Below are 19,502 nucleotides of genomic sequence, written 5' to 3'. Positions count from 1 at the left end.
AATATTTAACATACACAAAGAATAAAATCTTCACCCCTTGAGAAAACTCTGAGTCTGCACACAAAATTTTCTCACAGACCATTGTATTCAGACCGTGAGCAACCACAGAAAGGGAGTCAGTCACCCATACCAAGGATGCAAGAATGCAAAATGTGTCCTTTCTTCTGTCATTGATTTGAATGGTTGATAGGTGGCTGGTCCTGGGCTCATTGACTCGCTTGGATACTGCATTCGCATCGTCTTGGATTTGAAAGAAGAAATTATTGCCTTTGGTGACTCTTTGGTCAAGGAGGTGTTGATTCTATAATGGCCTGGAAAATAATTTTACAGCTGATCGGAAACATTGGCAGGGATGCGTGTAAAGCAGATATGTTTTGCTAATTATTGCCGAATAATAATTATAACAAAAGAATCTTATTGTGCATAAAACTATTACCTTACTTTAGACTTTAGAGGCACAATGCGGAATCAGGCCCTTTGGCCCACTGAGTCCGTGCCGACCAGCGACTAGCACTATGTTACACACTAGAGACAATTTTTTACAATTTTCACTGAGGCCAATTAAACTACAAATCTGCACATCTTTGGACTGTGAGAGGAAATTGTAGCACCTGGAGAAAATCCATGCTGTCACAGGGAGAAAACTCTAGATAGATAGCATCCGTAGTCAGGATCGAACCCGGGTCTCTAGCGCTGTAAGCGCAGCAGTTCTAGTAGAACTAGAAAATGTCTAATGCCTAATATCTTGCCACTCAGAGGCAACAGATTTTCCTGCTCATGAAACATTTTGCCTGAGGTATAACGAGGACACAAATTGCTGGAATAACTCAGCGTGTCAGATGGTATCTCCAAAGAACATGGATAGGCGATATTTCAAGTGAGGAACCTACTGAAAAAGAATCCCGACCCACAAAGCCACCAGTCCATGTTCTCCTGAGATGCTGCCTGACCTGCTGAGTTACTCCAACACTTTGTGTCATTTCGTTTTGGTAAACCAGCATCTGCAGTTCCTTATGTTGCCTGAGCTATACACGGGCAATTAGTACACCATTGACAACGTCATCTACATCCCAAAAACAAACAAAAAAGCCCCAGAAAACGTATGCTATTCTCCATAGACTTTTCTTCTGTCCAATCTAACAATGATGCATTAACAACTATAATCAGTGCACGAATCGTCCAGCAGCAGAGATTAAGTAGTCAGAAATGAATTGACAATTTTGCAATTTGGCTCAGATTTTTGGCAAGTTTGGGTTCCTGCTTATTAAGAAACCAAGTAAGTGACTGGAAGGAAAATAAAAACTGTTTATATTGTAGCAGTGTGGATTCCGATTTTACTTCGGTATTCAGGAGAGATTAATGTTGGCCATCTGACTTCAGAGTCGTGTTCCAAGAAATCATTACAGATAAAAATTCAAAGCATTGCATAATGGGGGTTCTTATTGATTTAGTGGGGGAAAATGGCTTTAAATCCTTTGTCACTTGTCCAATTTCTTTCCACAGCTTCACAACTTCCTCTATTGAATGGAAAATGGTTAGCAAATTTATTCTCACACATAAAAAAAGTTACTGTGCAATAATGATTACTTTGTGACAGCAGATCTGTTTCCTTGTTAATACCACTGCTGACAAAGATTGAGAGCTAAAGCGAGAAAAGCGTGCAATCAGACTGAAACAATTTGATCATATCTATGTGCTATTATTTAAAACATCATAATTCATATTTTTAGCTTCTTCAGCAGCTCAGCTGGTTTTACTCCAGTCAGGAATGTAGTCTTGTCATGTTACCGCACAAACCCACTAACCTTTTGATTTTTCCTTTCGTATTAACAAAATGTGCATACTTACATGGGGAGGGTCCGATCAGCCTCAGTTGTGGGGCAGTCACTCTCCCAGTTTTTGATAAAAATGCTGACTCAGCGGACATATTGTTAACTTTCCCCAGAAAAACATTGGAAACCTGGGAAAGAGAGTTGCAAAAATTAAATGAAGTTCATACAGTCCAACAATTACTCTCATGATTTTCCCAGCCACTCCACCATCTGTTGAACTGAAGAGATACCTGTAATTTGGAACAACATAATTGTTTAGTCACAAATGCAAGGCATTGTTAACTTTATGATTAAAATAATATAAAAAGTTACATTTTGTACCAGTCCATTTATTCAAGAATAGCAAAGGATCTCCAGCCCCAACCTATCACCACCAGATGCAATATTGATTTTTTCACCCCTTATTCCAATAATGGCAAACGTTGATTTTATTCCAAAAGCGGGGAAAAAATGACCACTAGCACAGTGGCGAAGGCGTAACAAAATGCTGGAGTAACTCAGCGGGTCAGGCAGCATCTAGGAGAGAAGGAATGGGTGACGTTTCGGGTCGAGACCCTTCTTCAGACTGATGTGGCAGTCACATGTTTTTGAAGCAAATAATGATATTTTCCTGAATTGACCAAGGATGCCTCCAGTTGTTGTGGTTCCATGCACATTCGGATACATTTACATGCTCGTGTGTTAACGAGCGACAGTCACGTAAACCGACTAAAACAAAAGTTAATGCGAAGGGGAATGCCATGAATAAAACATTCATTGCTGGGTGGAAAAGCATGTTATACAGGGTGTGTACAGTGGACCAAAGAACATTTTTTTCCTAAGGGCCCACTGCTCCAAATTCTATTGCACATGAGAACGAGGGTGCTACAAAATAGTGTGCTACAAAAATCTCCTGACAATCTTAATGGACTGAAAGCCTTTCCTCCGTGTAGACTGTCGAGTCACAGAGTTGTTTAGTGTAGAAATGGGCCCATTCAGACTGACCTTTTCACTCATCCACACCAACTAATCCCATTTGCCTGCATGTGGTCCTTATTCCTCGATCCTTCCCCTATTCAAGTTCCTATCAAGTTCCGATTTAAATGTCCCTTAAACATAGTAATTGTATCGGATTTCATCACCTCCTTTGGCTGTGAGTTCCAGATATCAACTGCTTTATGTATAAATCTTTCCATTTTCCACTCACTAAGAATAAGTGGTAGGCCATTTAGGACTGAGATGAGAAAAAAAAGTTTTCACCCAGAGAGTTGTGAATCTATGGAATTCTCTGCCACAGAAGGCAGTGGAGGCCAATTCACTGGATGCTTTCAAGAGAGAGTTAGATTTAGCTCTTAGGGCTAAAGGAATCGAGGGATATGGGGAAAAAGCAGGAACGGGCCATTGATTTTGAAATCCTTTTTGATCCTTTTTAAAACTCCTTCCTCTCATCTTAACCTATGCTCTGCCGTTTGTGACACCAATACCATTGGGAAAAGATTCTGACCATGTATGCATCTTAGAATTTTAAATACTTCTATCATGTTATCCTTCAACCTCCTTCGCTCCAAGGAAAATAGGCTGCGCCCACAAAATCTCACCCTGTTAATAAAGTCCTCTATTCCAGGCAACATCCTGGTAAACCTCCTCTGCACTCTCTCTGGCACAACGATATCTTCTGGAGAACCAGAACTGGACACATCACTCTGTGCAGTAGAGCTGGTGCACAAGTAGAATTACTGCCTTACAGCGCCAGGGACCCGGGTTCGATCCTGATTGTATGGAGTTTGTATGCTCTCCCCGTGACCGCATAGATTTTCTCTGGGACCTCCAGCTTCTTCTCACATTCCAAAGGCATATAGGTTTGTAGGTTAATTGGCTTTGGTAAAATTGTGAATTCTAAATTGTCCCGGAGTGTGTAGGATAGTGCTAGTGCGTGGGGATCGCTGGTCGGTGCGGACTCAGTGGACCAAAGGGCCTGTTTCCATGCTGTATCTCTAACACTAAAGCTAAAAACTAAAACAATCCAAATGAAGAGTCTTTGCCCAAATCGACATCTGTCCTTTTCTCTCCACAGATGCTGCCTAACCACAGTGTTCTCCCTATGGAAGGAAAGTGTTGCAGATGAATACGCAGATTGACCTCGAGAGCTTGCTGTGTTACCTAGGTTTACTTCTGGCCCTGTGTTCTGGCTGTGTAGAGTTTGCATGTTCTCCCAGTCACTGAGTGGGTTTCCCCTGGGAACCTCAGTTTCCCCCAACATCCCAAAGTCATGCAGGTTGGTAGGTTGCGTGTAGGTGAGTAATAGAATCTGGAGCGAGTTAAAGACAATGTGGGGAGAATAAATTGGGATTAGTAGAAGTGGATGGTTGATAGTCAGCATGGAGACAGTGGGCTGATGGGCCTGTTATCATGTTGCTCCACTTTCAACCCCAAGGCTCATTTATTCAACAACATTCCTTAGTTCCCTTTCATTTACTGTATATGTAAGGCGGTATGGTAGTGGAGCAGTAGTGTTGCTGCCTTACAGTGCTTGCAGCGCCCGAGACCCGGGTTCGCTCCCAAATATGGGTGCTGTCTGTACAGAGTTTGTATATTCTCCTCGTGACTGCGTGGGTTTTCTCCGAGATATTTGGTTTCCTCCCAAGATGTACAGGTTTGTTGGTTAATTGGCTGGTATAAGTGTAAATTGTAAAGTTGCCCCGAGTTTGTTTGAAGGATAGTGTTAATGTGAGGGGATCGCTGGTCGGTGCAGACTCAGTGGGCCGAAGAGCCTGTTTCTATACTACATCTCTAAATTAATCTAAAATGTACTACCCCTGTTTGACTTTCCAAAATGCATCTCTTGCACTTGTCAGGATTAATTTCCATCGGCCAACACTCTACCCAATTTACCATCTGACATATATCTGCTGAAGCCTTAGACAACCTTCCTTGCTGTTCTCTACACCATCAATTTTCATGTCATCTGCAAACTTTATATATAATCCCCACTAATTTAATATTTAAATATATCATAGACAATGTCAAAGCAGTGATCCCTGCAGTACACCACTGGCCACAGTCTTGCCATCAGAAAAACATTCTTCCGCATATGCCTCTGCCTCCAATTACCAAGCCAATTTTGAATCCAACCAGCCAGCACACATTTGATCCCATGTGCTGAAATCATCAGGCCCAGCCTGCCAGGTGAGACCATGTCAAATACTTTTATCAAGTCCTTACTAAACTTGAGTACGGTGGCTACATTAACATATCAAGGGCTGGATATCCACAGCAAGTGACCTATCTCTTGATTCCTTCACCACGAGCAGGACACAAGGCAGGAGTGTGATGGAATACCATCCACTTGCCTGGATGGTTGCAAGGTCAACTTCTCCAAATAGCTGAAAGTCATGCTAAGTCATGAAGGCAGTGTTCTTAATTGGTAAAAGAAAAAGAAAAAAGCTGCAGATGGCAGAAATCTGAAATAAAAGCAGAAAATGCCTAGATACTCAACAAGTCAGGCAGCATCTGAGGAATGAGAAATAGAGTTCATGTTCAGATCAGACACACTTCATCTGTAACACTTTCCTTCCATAGGGAGGTGGCATCACAGACAACTACGGCATGGCCATTATGAAGAAGACACAAGATTTGTGCTTCTCGTGCACAGGAAGCATCAGGTCTTGAGTTTAAAAAATAAATAAATCTCCATTTCCATGCACACTGGCACCTGCCCCATGTGCACGACTGTTTTATTACGCTTCTTGAAACAGAGAAGAATTTCCAGGCCAAATCTTACATGCGCATAATGAGCAGTAAAAGGCCTAGATTGAGTGGATGTGGTGATGATGTTTCCACTGGTGGGAGAGTCTATGACCAGAGGTCATAGCCTCAGAATTAAAGGACATTCCTTTAGGGAGGAAATGAGGAGGAATTTCTTTAGTCAGAGGGTGGTGAATCTATGGAATTCATTGCCTCAGAAGGCTGTGGAGGCAAAGCCAATGGATATTTTTAAGACAGAGATAGATAGATTCTTGACTGGTATGAGTGTCAATGGTTCTGGGGAGAAGGCAGGAGAATGGAGGGAGAGATAGGTCAGCCATGATTGAATGACAGAGTAGACTTTGTGGGCCGAATGGCCTAATTCTGCTTCTATCACTTATGAACATGAACGTATGAAAATTTATAAAAAGAATTTAAGAATAGTGTGTGACAGATTGCTTTACCTAATCAATAGACAAGCAGCATCTCTGGATAGAAGGAATGGGTGATGTTTGGGGTCGCGACCCTTCTTCAGTCGGGTCAAGACCTTTCTTCGATACAGAGATGCTGCCTGTCCCGCTGAGTTACTCCAGCATTTTGTCTCTATCTTCGGAGTAAACCAACATCTGCAATTCCTTTCTCTACATTAAGACATCAGTGGCTAGTTTGATCCTATTAAACAAAATATTCAGCAAGCATTAATCTTTCTTGAATTTCACCACTTACATTATATTCACTAGGGCCAGGTGTCCTGTTTTTGTTACTGTCCACTTTCATAACAAGGGGTGGATAGAACATGCTGCTGTTCCCTAAGTGATAGTCCATCTTTGATAGCATTGTAGAAGGAATGCTGTATGCATTTGCCCCCGGAGTGTGGACAGCACTTCTTCGACCCGTACGGGGTACCTAAGCAAACAAAAACTGTTGGTAGGACAAATCAAAATAGGACGTACAGGGTAAATGGTAGGGAATTGAGGAATGCAGTGGAACAGAGGGATCTGGGAATAACTGTGCATTGTTCCCTGAAGGTGGAATCTCATGTGGATAGGGTGGTGAAGAAGGCGTTTGGTATGCTTGCCTTTATAAATCAGAGCATCGAGTATAGAAGTTGGGATGTAATGTTGAAATTGTACAGGGCATTGGTGAGGCCGAATCTGGAGTATGGTGTGCAGTTCTGGTCGCCAAATTATAGGAAGGATGTCGACAAAATGGAGAGGGTACAGAGGAGATTTACTAGAATGTTGCCTGGGTTTCAGCACTTAGGCTACAGAGAGAGGTTGAACAGGTTGGGTCTTTATTCTTTGGAGCGTAGAAGGTTGAGGGGGGACTTGATAGAGGTTTTTAAAATTTTGAGAGGGACGGACAGAGTTGACGTGGGTAGGCTTTTCCCTTTGAGAGTGGGGAAGATTCCAACAAGGGGACATAGCTTCAGAATTGAGGGACAAAGGTTTAGGGGTAACATGAGGGGGAACTTCTTTACTCAGAGGGTTGTGGCTGTATGGAATGGGCTTCCGGTGGAAGTGGTGGAGGTTGGCTCGATTTTATTATTTAAGAGTAAATTGGATAGGTATATGGATAGGAGGGGATTGGAGGGTTATGGTCTGAGTGCAGGTAGATGAGACTAGGTCAGGGAGAATGGTCGGCGTGGACTGGTAGGGCCGGACAGGCCTGTTTCCATGCTGTAGTTGTTATATGTTATATGTTATATGTTATAAATGCAGGAATAAGATATCAACAGATAGGTTTGTAATGGGCCCAGTCTGCACCTTAATTCAAAAACCTTTCCTATCACTATGCTAGACCGTGGTCACAATTAGAACATAGAATAGTCCAGCATAGAATAGGCCCTTCAGCCCGTAATGTCCATGCCAAAGATGATGTCAAGTTAAATTAATCTCCTCTACCTACATGTGATCCATATTCCTCTATTGCCAGCATATCGTTTTGCTTGTCCCTAAAGCCTTTTAAACGCCTCTTTGCAGCTATGCATCTCCTCAATATCCTCCCACTCCTTGCCGAAGCTGCACTGACCCTGATGGTACCTAAGAGCCTGTGGTGTCAAAAACCTCATCCACTGTCTCTCAATATCTCTGACAATCACAGACATTTAAAAACAATTGACAACAGTGGATTTATTATGACTGGGGTTGCCAACTTCCTCACTTCTAAATAAGGGACAAAGGGTGACGCCACCGCCCCATACCCCATGTGACCTCACTCAGCCAGCGGCCACTTGATCCCGCTCCACCAATGGCGGCCGCTCGGGCTGGGAGGCGGGTTGCTACGCCACCTCCGTTAGATGGCGCCCGGGCCTACACTATCCGGGACTGCTGTGGCCCGCGGGCTACAGTGTCCGGGCCTACAATGTCCGGGCCTACAGTGTCCGGGGCTACATACAGCGCCGTCCAGGCCTAATTGGTTTGTCCCGTATGGGGCTCTCACAAAACTACCCACTCTCACAAAACTACTTTCTACTCCTATAAATTAACTCAAAAACAACATCATATTTAAAATAAAGAAAACAAATGGTTTATCTCCTCTTATCTTTTTACTGAAGGTTAGCAGCCTATTACCGTGACTGGGGTCATGCAAGGTGTGCCAGCTAAGGCTGGAGTAAAATGGACGGGTCAGAAGTACATCCAGCCCCTTGTTTATTTAGCTAAGGGATTCTCCTGGACTCTGTGGTGAGCCAGAGTCTGTGAGAGCTCAAGTGTAGACACATCAAATCTCCAGCATGTCCTTCAGTTCTGCATCATATGGCCATCAGTGTGACCTTGCCCATTATGGAAAAATAAAACTTATTTCACACAAATTAAACTAATTAACACTTCCGACACAAAAGCCCGAGCAATCTGTGGAAAATATGCCTGCATTTTTATTTAAAATGTGCCTGCAATTTTTAAAAAATATGCCTGCATTTTTTTTTAATGAAGGTGACTTCTTTGACTTTTCCAGGAATAACTGATCATTAGTGGTATTCAAAAAATGCTGGAGTAACTCAGCGGTTCAGGCAGCACCTCTGGAGAGAAAGAATGGGTAACGTTTCGGGTCGAGACCCTTCTGAAGAAGAAGGGTCTCGACCCGAAACGTCACCCATTCCTTCTCTCCAGAGATGATGCCTGAACCGCTAAGTTACTCCAGCATTTTTTGTCTACCTTCGATTTATACTAGCATTTGCAATTTTTTTCCCTACTAATCATTTGTGGGTCAGTTAGCAGAGGGTAAACCTTGACAAGCAAGTGCTTCATGTTTTTTTTTAAACCGGAGAATTGCATTAATATGAGAAAATTTAAAAACTTACTTTGGATGCAAGCCCACCCATTCCTCTTTTGGAGAATGAGGTGCTGAACGTTTCAAGTGGCACATGAGTGTTATCATATGTACCTGGCCCTGGGTTTTCTCCCTAAAAAAAAAGTTAATATTACAACTTACTGAAACCCGCAGCATATATAATTACCTCACTAAAGGTTAACCTGTATAAGGTCACCATAAAAGGTGATTAAAAAATATTACATATGTGCCCAAAATCAGACCTTTCTGTATTCCTGCCATTTAATGTTTCTCTCTTCTTCGTCTTCTGACAACTTTATTATTTTTCGACAAGATTAAATGCTGCATGTCTTCCAACACTGTGTACAAATTCTTGCAAATTACAAATGCAATTTCTTGAAAATGTCACTTTATCTTTAATGGCTTAAATGAATAGAGGAAGATTCAGCACCACATATTCCACTTGGGTAGCTTAGAACCTTCAATGGAATTGAATTTTCCAATTTTAGGTACTGACATGCAATCCCCCCCATGCCCCCTTTCCCTGTGCTCCACCTAAACTCGCACTCATTTCTTCCCTTCCCTCACCCCTCCCACCTATATTCCTTCCTCTGGCCTCACAATTAGTGCCTCTTCAGTCCATATCTCACACATTTTGTCTTTTCATCTCTGGTCTTTGTCCAACCATCTGTCTTTCAACACCCCCCACCCCCCCCCCCCCCTCCCCGCTCACCTGTATCCACTCACCAGACTGGTCCCTCCTCTCTTCCAGCTTTCTCCCCTCCCCCACCACAATCAGTCTGAAAAAGAGTCCCGAACCATAGAGTCAGCTACCCAATGTTCTCCGGAGATACTACATGAACCACTCCAGCACTTTGTGTCTTTTTTTGTAAACCAAAAAACCTAAACCTAAACCATCTGCAGTTCCTTGTGTGTGGAGAGAAAGATTGTGTAGTCAGTGGGTTAAATGATGGAAGGACAATTCACATAACAGTTTTACAAAATTGGGAAATCACATACATAACATGCAACAGAGAAAGCTGGCAGAAGAAAAGGAAACTGTTGATAACAGGAGTGGGAGATAGCTAAGTGAGCTGAAAATCGTGATGAGTGCCAGGATAATGTGGGAGGAGGGATAACCCTCTGAGATTAAGAGGATTTATCATAATTTTCCTGTAACATAGAGGAAGTCCTCCGGGGCGGCACGGTGGCACAGCGGTAGAGTTGCTGCCTTACAGCGCCAGAGACCCGGGTTCGATCCTGGCTACGGGTGATTGTCTGTCCAGTTTGTATGTTTTCCCTGTGATCTGCATGGGTTTTCTTCGGGATCTCCAGTTTCCTCCCACACTCCAAAGACGTCCAGGTATGTAGGTTAATTGGCTTGATATAATTGTAAGTTGTCCCTAGTGGGTGTAGGATAGTGTTAGTGTGCGGGGATCGCTGGCTGGTGCAGACTCGGTGGGCCGAAGGGCCTGTTTCCAACTAAACTAAACTAAAAGTCCATTCAGCCCCTAAGGTTTATGCAATGCATTGCCATTTCCTTCACTAATTTCCCTGTAAACCGTTCTTTCTCACGTTCCCATCAACGCGGCCACCTACCTGCACCAGAGATAATTAGCCTGATAGCAAATCTCTAGGACATGAGAGGAAACTGGAACATATGCAGGTCCCCACATGGTCACAAGAAGAATGTGCAAATCACACTCTAACCCAGGTCTCCAAGGCAGAGGTCCCAACTGTGTCAGTGTGCTGCCTAATATCACTGATTCTTTCACCTATATTCAGTTGGCAAATGTTAAGTGGAGTAGGCTGTACCTTTAGCAAAAGCTGGGCCTACTTTACAGCCGTTTTCTCATTCAATCCCTAACACGGCTTCTAACGTGCACGGAACAGGTCAGCTCAATGACCTTCATTGTGGTATGTTTCGCCATCTGGTGGCTTACACTGCAAGTTGCTCGACTCCTCATATCGAGAATAATGATATTAATGGCACAGAGTACAGTGAGATGTGTAACTATCTAGTCTTTTCTCATGCGATGACTAATGTACTGGCCACAAACTAAACACAAGTTCAAGATTACCACTGGTAGTTAGTTGGATACTTTGGAACTCTGCATTTTTGGCCATGTTGTCATCATCGAGTAGAAGAGAGATACAGTGTGGAAATGGTCCCTTTGGCCCACCAGGTCCACGATGACCATCAACCACTCATTTACACTAACCTTAAATTAATCCCAATACTTTTTTATCCGCACGTTCTCATCAACTTGCCCCAGATTCTACCGCACAAGGGACGATTCACAGAGGCCAATCAACCTACCAACCCATGTCTTTTGTCGGATGTGGGAGGCAACCCAACAACATGGAGGAAACGCATGCAGTCGCAAGGAGGACTTGCAAACTCCACACAGACAGCACCCGAAAACAGGACTGAACCTGTGTATCTGATGCTGTGAGGCAGCAGCTCAACAGGCTACGCCACCCTGGAGTCCATCCTTGGTTACCCTTGAATTCTTCAATCACATAAGTCATAGGTTCATAAGCGATAGCAGAATTAGGCCATTCGGCCCATCAAGTCTACTCCGCCATTCAATCATGGCTGATCTATCTTTCCCTCTTAACCCCATTCTCCTGCCTTCTCTCCATAGCCCCGACACACATTACCTGTCGGGACATAATCTCCATCTCATGTCTTCTGCTTGTGCAGACCCCACCATAATTTCCTATGTTCACTGCAAGGATAAACAAACCAATTTCAGTGTTCCCTCTCAGACCAGCATTCCCAGCATCATCTGCTTTATTGCAGAAGACCCTGCGTTTAAAAATGATTTACTTCCAATCTGCTTTTGTGGATCCAATATGGCTAATGAGGCCGATGCAAATCTGCAGACTCTTCCACAGCTGAAGTAAGTATGGCTGACAGGGTTTGTAGGTGGCAGTTTGTTAGTTGTGATGCTCTTTCTACCTTTTACACAGAGCGTCTACACGATCCGATGCATGGCATCAAGGTTCACAATACCATCCCAAATACGCCGTCTCCACTTTGGGTGGTTACCCGCCAGATATCCCCAGGAGTCAGTGGGGATGTAACACTTCATCAAGAAAGCTTTGAACACATCGCTGAATCTTTTTATCTGCCCCCTGGCAATCTCTTCCCATGAGCTCGCGGGAGCCGGTCATTGGGTTTGCTAGTAACGTAGCCTCCGCAATATTGCTGACCAAGGGTGACCTCCATGCTGGGGACGTTTGCCTGGGAGTGGACATTGGTCAGCTTGTCCTTGCAGTGAATTTAAAGTATTTTGTCAATTCAACGTTAGTGATATTTGTTTCAGAGTCTCCGAAGGAATATCCTATGATATATATTGCAGACCACAGAGGCACACACAGAAGCTCAGGAATGAGGAAGAAAGCAATATCTTAGAATGGTTTAGTCATTAGTTTATAGTCATGACTTTATTGTCACGTGTACCGAGGTACAGTGAAAAGCTTTTGTTGCGTGCTAACCAGTCAGCAGAAAGACATGATTACAATCAAGCCATCCGCAATGTACAGATACATGATAAAGGGAATATCGTGAATAACATTTAGTGCAAGATAAAGCCAGTAAAATCCGATCAAAGATAGTCCGAGGGTCTCCGATGAAATAGATAGTAGTTCACGACTGCTCTCTAGTTGTTGCTAAGATGGTTCAGCTGGGAAGAAGCTGTCCCTGAATCTCGGACGTATGAGATTTATTTCATATCAAAAATATTTGTTTCAAATATCCTTTCCTTCAATCGACCAAACATCGTACTAGCATTTTACTCCTGCTCACTCCTGCTTCACCCTACTGTGCCATGCAACCTGACGGCTTTCTGTGTCGACCGCCCAGTGCCCTTAGGCAAAATAAATATGATATGATATGATAGAACTTTATTTACCCCAGGAGGAACATAAATGGCAGATGGTCCCCGGACAAGGCGGTTCTGCCGAGCTCCGACTCCCCAGAGCTGGAATATCTTAAGTGTTGTCCCCACTACCTGCCCTGGCAATTCCGTTCACTAGACTGGTAATCAACCAGTAATCTTCCTCAGGCACACATTCCAACCCAATCCTTTCACTCTTCACGTTAGCTTCCACATATCGCTGCTCCTCTATTTCTGACTGAAACTTCGCCATTTAGCTCTTCCATTCTTGCTTTTTAGACACCCATGTACAACAATTTCAGCTCTGGAAGCCCAGTGAATAAGACATAAAAAGCAACACTATCATGATAGATGCGACTGAAAATAGACAATAGACAATAGGCAATAGGTGCAGGAGGAGGCCATTCGGCCCTTCGAGCCAGCACCGCCATTCAATGTGATCATGGCTGATCATTCTCAATCAGTACCCCGTTCCTGCCTTATCCCCATACCCCTGACTCCGCTATCCTTAAGAGCTCTATCCAGCTCTCTCTTGAATGCATTCAGAGAATTGGCCTCCACTGCCTACTGAGGCAGAGAATTCCAAAATGTTACGTTTACATTGAAGAGCAGTGGCTGAAGTACTGACTTCCTCTGCTCTGATGAACATGACAGATTGGGAAAATCAGACAGGAATGATCATGACTGATTTGAAGCCTTACGTGGACAAGGCTTTAGATCAGTCACAAACCTCTGGATAAAGGCTATAATGCCCTTCACCTGCCCCTATTTCCTGCAGTCGTTTTCACCTTCTTAAACTACACCCTCGTGAAAAATAGTTTAATTTGAAGAAAATTTTGAAATTTCCCAGATCATTGTTGCTAAACTTTGCAATTTGTTTGATCATTTTACTGCACACTGCATTTGGGAAAGGGTTATATTTTAATAAAGCTCAGATAAAAGATTGATAAAATGCAAACGAACTTTGCATTTAGTTTTTCTCAGAGGATTAATATTGAAAAGCAGTTCATTATCCAGTTTCAGAAATGTAAGGCACTTCCTCGGTTTTGGAAGTCAGAGGACCTGGATTTTCTGGAAATAATCGGAGTAGTTTGTTTCCTTCAGTTGTTTAGAAAACAGGGGCAGAAATCTGAAATGAAAAACTGAATATGCAGAAAATACTCAGCAGGTCACAGACTGGAAAATACTCAGCAGGTCACAGACTGCGTCGATGCAAAAAAGAAGCAGAGTTAATATTTCAGGTCTAAGACCATTCATCTCTCTCTTACCACAGATGCTGCCTGACCTATTAATGGTTTCAAGCATTTCCTGTTTCAGATTTCTAGCATCTTTATTTTCAGGGGCTGAACTAAACACTACAGTCAAATTCCTAATGGAAAAAAAATGTTATGATTGGCATTCATTAAAGTTTATCTTGTGTCTTGATATCAAGTGATCAAAACAATAGCTTATTCAATTTCCAGGAAATAAAGTTGATGTTTCACATGTCTATCAAATGCATAAGCTGTCCACCTGCGCAAAATCTAGTGAAAGAAATAATATGCTCTTTTTTGATAAGAAAATAAGATTGTTGCATGCATTGCCTTCATCAGTCAGAGAATTGAATATAGAAATTGGGACATTATGTAACAGCCTCACCTGTCCATGCTAAGCAAGTTGCCCCAACTTAGTTCGTCTCATTTGGCCATTACCGTCTAAACCTTTCCAAATATCCATTAAATATTGTTACAGTGTTACAGTTGCCCCTCAGAGATTTGACAGACACTTACTCAGTACGGTGTCAAGTGTTATGGGGAGAAGGCAGGAGAATGGGGTTGAGAGGGAAAGATAGAGGGTTTAGAGGGTTATATGCCAATCGGGGGACTAGCTTAGTTTAGTATAGTTCAGTTTCAAGATACAGCGTGGAAACAGGCCTTTCGGTCCACTGAGTCCGCGCCAACCAGCGATCCCCGTACACTAGTGCCTTCCTACACTGGGACAATTTACAGTCTTTACCGAAGCCAATTACCTACAAACCTGTACGTCTTGAGTATGGGAGGAAACTGGAGCACCCAGGGAAAACCCACACAGTCGTAGGAAGACCATTCAAACCCTGTATAGACAGCACCCGTAGTCAGGATCAAACCCAGGTCTCAGGCGCTGTAAGGCAGCAACTCTACCCCTGCAGAGGTGGAGTTGGTGCCTTACAGCGCCTGAGCTTAATTGGGACAATTCGGGGCAATGCCCAGCTTCATTGGAGCAATGTGGCTAGCATGGACAAGTTGGGCTGAAGGGCTTGTTTCTGTGCTGATTCTAACCTGAGGCATGGCATCATATATTACATCATTAGTTAGATCTGAAATGCAAAGGTTATGGTATTTATTTAAAGTTGTGTGTGACACCCCTAAATCAATCTAACAAATCTTGAACTCGGACTGCTTTCTATAATGTAAGTGTTAAGGACCCTTGCCCCTTACATTGCGTTGCCACTCTTAGATGTACTGTAGGAGCAGACCCTGGGCGAGAGTGAAATTCCATTATTACAGAAGAATGTAATTTTAAGTTCCAGCCACGAGCTGGAGCAGTGAATTAATAGTTTTGTTCTTGCCCACGACCTCGACCAAGGTGGCTGTCTCCCACGATGAGTATCTCAGTGCTTGCCGTCATCAAACCCGACTTGTTCACCGGTTATCAACCTGCAGTGATGTTTGACATACCTTAGATTTCTATAGCCATCGGCTTATTTGAAAATTAACATTCCATGGGATTTAGTAACACGGTCAGTTGAACCAGTGAGCAGAAAATTGGAAGCCACAGACCCCATTGTTTGGGTGCGACACTGTAGTGTGGATGAAAATAGCATCCAATGCATTGGTGCGTACGTGGTGCAAATCACTATTGTTACTCAAAGGTGACTTTAACTACTTTAACTTTAACTGCGGAGTCTGTAGTGTGACGGCTATGGGCCCTGGAACTCAGCCCGAAGAAGGCTCTCAATCCGAAATGTCATTATTTTTCTCCAGAGATGCTGCCTGACCCGCTTTGTTACTCCAGCTTTTTGTGTCTACCTTCGGTTTAAACCAGCATCTGCAGTTCCTTCCTACACATAACTTTAACCACTTATAGGTTCATTGCTGATTGAGTTTCTCTACTTATTGCTGTGGTTCTATGCTGGAAGACTGTGACCATTTTGTGACGGTCCGTTCCCTAGAAGGCAATAATCCAAGCTATCCTTGCACAAGCTCAGATTTAATCTTCTTTCAATGATTAGACATTGCTTGTGTTGCAGTGCAAGCTCTCATATCTCAGATGCTGCATCCTGGTTGCATCCGTAAACCTGTGAAGTGGTTGGCATGAAGATACACACAAAAAGCTGGAATCACTCAGTGGGACAGGCAGCACCTCTGGAGAGAAGGGATGGGTGATGTTTTGGGTCGAGACCCAACTGCAGACTGGATGGTCCTCCAGCTTTGGACAAATCCTTGCTCTAACTTGGTGCAGGATGCCTCCAAGCTCCTTGGGATTCATTGTTTAACTTCCGGCATGTTCGCCATGTAACAAGCATTTCTAAGTGCATAACATCAACATTCTTTCGTGCACAATTGTAGTGAATCCTGTTGCAATCTCACTGTTTGGTACTCTGGCACCAGAGAAACCCTTGACCCAATGCTAACTGAAAATCATATTTGCTCTGTGTCTACCGCATGTTGATCTTATCTCTGTGCTATTCTTTAACTGAAGTGTCAATATTTGGTGGTTGTGAGCTTGAAGTTAAGAGGCAGTGTGTCCACATCAATCTTTGCGCTAGTCCTTCCATTGCCTTTTTGAACAAATTCTTGAGCATCTGAAAGGCAAAGTCCAAAGCTGCGATGAGAGGAAGGAAGAGCCTGAGTAGTGCCTGCTCACGTAATCTGCAGCTTGTAAATCAGAACACACTGTGTATAGGGATCTTGGTTCTTGGTTCTTGGTTCTCCAAAATATTCTAAATGGAATTTAAACTGGAGGTGGTGGGGGGTGGGGAGTGCAGGGCTGTGGGAGAGGGGGGGGGGAGCATAGGGCTGTGGGACTGTTCACCCATCAAGTGTGTCCCACACAAGCCCGGGCACGGCCCTCAGACCTTGGCACGGACAGGCCCGTGTCGCAATGAGTGTGCAAAGGCAACGTGAATGTGCAATGTGAGTGTGCGGCATTTGTGTTCAGTGTGCAATAAGTGTGCACAGTGAATGTGCTATGAGTGTTCTTGGAGTAAGACAAAGAAATGAGGATGAGCAAAGAGGCAACAATCATCTTTGAAAATGTGACCCATGTCTTTGACCATGTTTCCATTAATTGATTATAATAATAATATAATAATAATAATAATAATCCTTTATTCGCCCCACAACGGGGAAATTTGCAGGGTTACAGCAGCAAAGTGGATAGCAAAAATAGATAAGCATTCATTATAAATAAAATAAAGATAATTATCTTTAGTTACTGCTCTGCTGTGAGCAGTGCTGGTTGTGCAGTCTGACAGCAGCAGAAAGGAAGGACCTTCAATATCTCTCCTTCACACACTTGGGGTGAAGAAGACTGTCACTGAAGGAGCTGCTCAGTGCAGTGACAGTGTCCTGCATGGGGTGGGAGTCATTGCCCAGCAGTGACGATAGCTTTGCCAGCATCCTCCTCTCTCCCACCACCTGCACTGAGTCACACTTAGCACATCCATGCCAGTTTTTAGGGCATGCAGGCACCTTATTGCCTCTGATTGAGAGAGAAGCAAAGGCTGTCACCCAATGCATTTAATGATGTGAATCTCATGGTTGAATGACTCCCAGTGTGTGCTAGCTGTGAGTGGAAAGAATGAGGCTTGAAATAGCCAACTCGCTGTAACCTTTGATGCACTTACTAATCAATAACCTGCCAATCTCTTCTTTACAAATACCCAATATCTTGGCCTCCACAGCAATGAATTCATTATTCACCACCCTCTGGTTAACTTCTCATTCCTATTCTAAAAGTATGTCCCTTTACTCTGAGGCGGTGCGTTTCCCAGACCCTCCCACCAGTTTAGTTTAGTTTAGAGATACAGCGTGGAAACAGGCCCTTCGGCCCACCGAGTCCATACCGATAAGCGATCCCCGCACACCAACACTATCCTACACACATTAGGGACAAATTCCATTTATACCAAGCCACTTAACCTACAAATGTATACGTCTTTGGAGTGTGGGAGGAAACCGAAGATCTCGGAGAAAACCCACACAGTCACGGGGAGAACGTACAAACTCTGTACAGACAGCACCTGTAGTCGGGACTGAACCCGGGGCTCTGGTGCTGCAAACGCTGTAAGGCAGCGACTTTACCACTGCGCCTATGATCCTGACTGGAAACATCTTCTCCACATCCACTCTATCCAGGCCTTTCATTATTCAGTAGGTGTCAATGAAGACCGCCATCATCCCTTTAAACTCCAGCAAGGGCGACGCAGTGGTGAAGGGCGGCACGGTGGCGCAGCGGTAGAGTTGCTGCCTTACAGTGCCAGACACCCGGGTTCGGTCCTGACTACGGGTGCTGTCTGTGCATAATTTGTACGTTCTCCCTGCGACCGCGTGGGTTTCCTCTGGGTGCTCCGGATTCAGGCCCAGAGCTATCGAACGTCCTAATTGATAAGAGATTGGTGGCAGAGTTGAAGATTGTGGTAACTTATTCATTAAAACAGATATGATCGGCTGGGCAACTTCTTTCATGATAACATCCGCGCTTCCTGGAATTGATTTTCATAGAAATGTAGTAAAATTACTTTTGAAGCATCTATTTGCAGGTGCTCTTGGCCCTACTGTGGGCACATCATATCGCTCCTGATTTTTATCTCCTCCATCAATCCCTGCAGTGCTGTGTCATAAAACCTTGAAGCCTGTTCGCCCCTATGCGTGCCATCCTACACTGCCTCCCAGGTAACATGGTGCAGCAGTAGAGTTGGCGCGTTACAGCGCCAGAGACCAAGGTTCGATCCAGACTACGGGCGCTGTCTGAACGGAGTTTGTATGTCCTTCCTGTGATGATATGTCAAGTCAAGTCAAGTCAATTTTATTTGTATAGCACATTTAAAAACAACCCACGTTGTCCAAAGTGCTGTACATCTGTTTAGGTACTAAGGAAAAAATGAAACATACAGTAGCACACAAACATAACAGCACATACAAAACAGTTCACAGCGCCTCCTCAATGGGCCTGAAACGCTAGGGAGTAGAAATAGGTTTTGAGCCTGGACTTAAAGGAGTCGATGGAGGGGGCAGTTCTGGCGGGGAGAGGGATGCTGTTCCACAGTCTAGGAGCTGCAACCGCAAAAGCGCGGTCACCCCTGAGCTTAAGTCTAGACCGCGGGATAGTGAGTAGCCCCAAGTCGGCCGACCTGAGGGACCTGGAGTTAGAGAGGTGGGTTAGAAGATTTTTGATGTAGGGGGGGGGAATGTCCATTTAGGGCTTTATATGTGAATAAGAGGAGCTTGAAGTTGATTCTGTACCGTACAGGGAGCCAGTGGAGAGAGGCCAGAATCGGGGTGATGTGGTCCCTTTTACGGGTACCCATCAGGAGTCTCGCTGCGGCGTTTTGGACCAGTTGCAGGTGTTTTCTCCAGGTGCTCCAGTATCCTTCCACATTCCAAAGACGTGCAGGCTTGTAGGTTAATTGGCTTCTCTAAATTGCCCCAATCCCAATACTGGGATAACATTGAACCAGTGTACGGGCGATTGTTGGTTGGCACGGATTCGGTGGGCCGAAGGCCCTGTTTCCACGCTGTATCTCTAATAA

General features: G+C 44.0%; 1 protein-coding gene across 2 annotated transcripts in view; it reads right to left on the bottom strand.

Annotated features, from left to right (window-relative positions):
- The window catches only part of stpg1 (sperm-tail PG-rich repeat containing 1), a 60,897-nt gene that overhangs the window by 16,537 nt on the left and 24,858 nt on the right, over positions 1–19,502 (bottom strand). Inside the window, exons 4-7 of one of the 2 annotated variants that reach the window (XM_078423175.1) lie at positions 8,857–8,958; positions 6,282–6,461; positions 1,849–1,960; positions 131–311 (exon numbers count right to left, since the gene is read on the bottom strand). In XM_078423175.1, the coding sequence (XP_078279301.1) occupies positions 131–311; positions 1,849–1,960; positions 6,282–6,461; positions 8,857–8,958 (575 nt within the window). The remainder of the gene's footprint in view (positions 1–130; positions 312–1,848; positions 1,961–6,281; positions 6,462–8,856; positions 8,959–19,502) is intronic. The other variant, XM_078423176.1, reaches the window with a different exon arrangement.

The sequence above is a fragment of the Rhinoraja longicauda genome, chromosome 27 (genome assembly GCF_053455715.1).
Source record: "Rhinoraja longicauda isolate Sanriku21f chromosome 27, sRhiLon1.1, whole genome shotgun sequence".
Lineage (NCBI taxonomy): Eukaryota > Metazoa > Chordata > Chondrichthyes > Rajiformes > Arhynchobatidae > Rhinoraja > Rhinoraja longicauda.
Note: the sequence above shows the minus strand (reverse complement) of the source record. Positions and strands in the feature narration are given on the sequence as shown.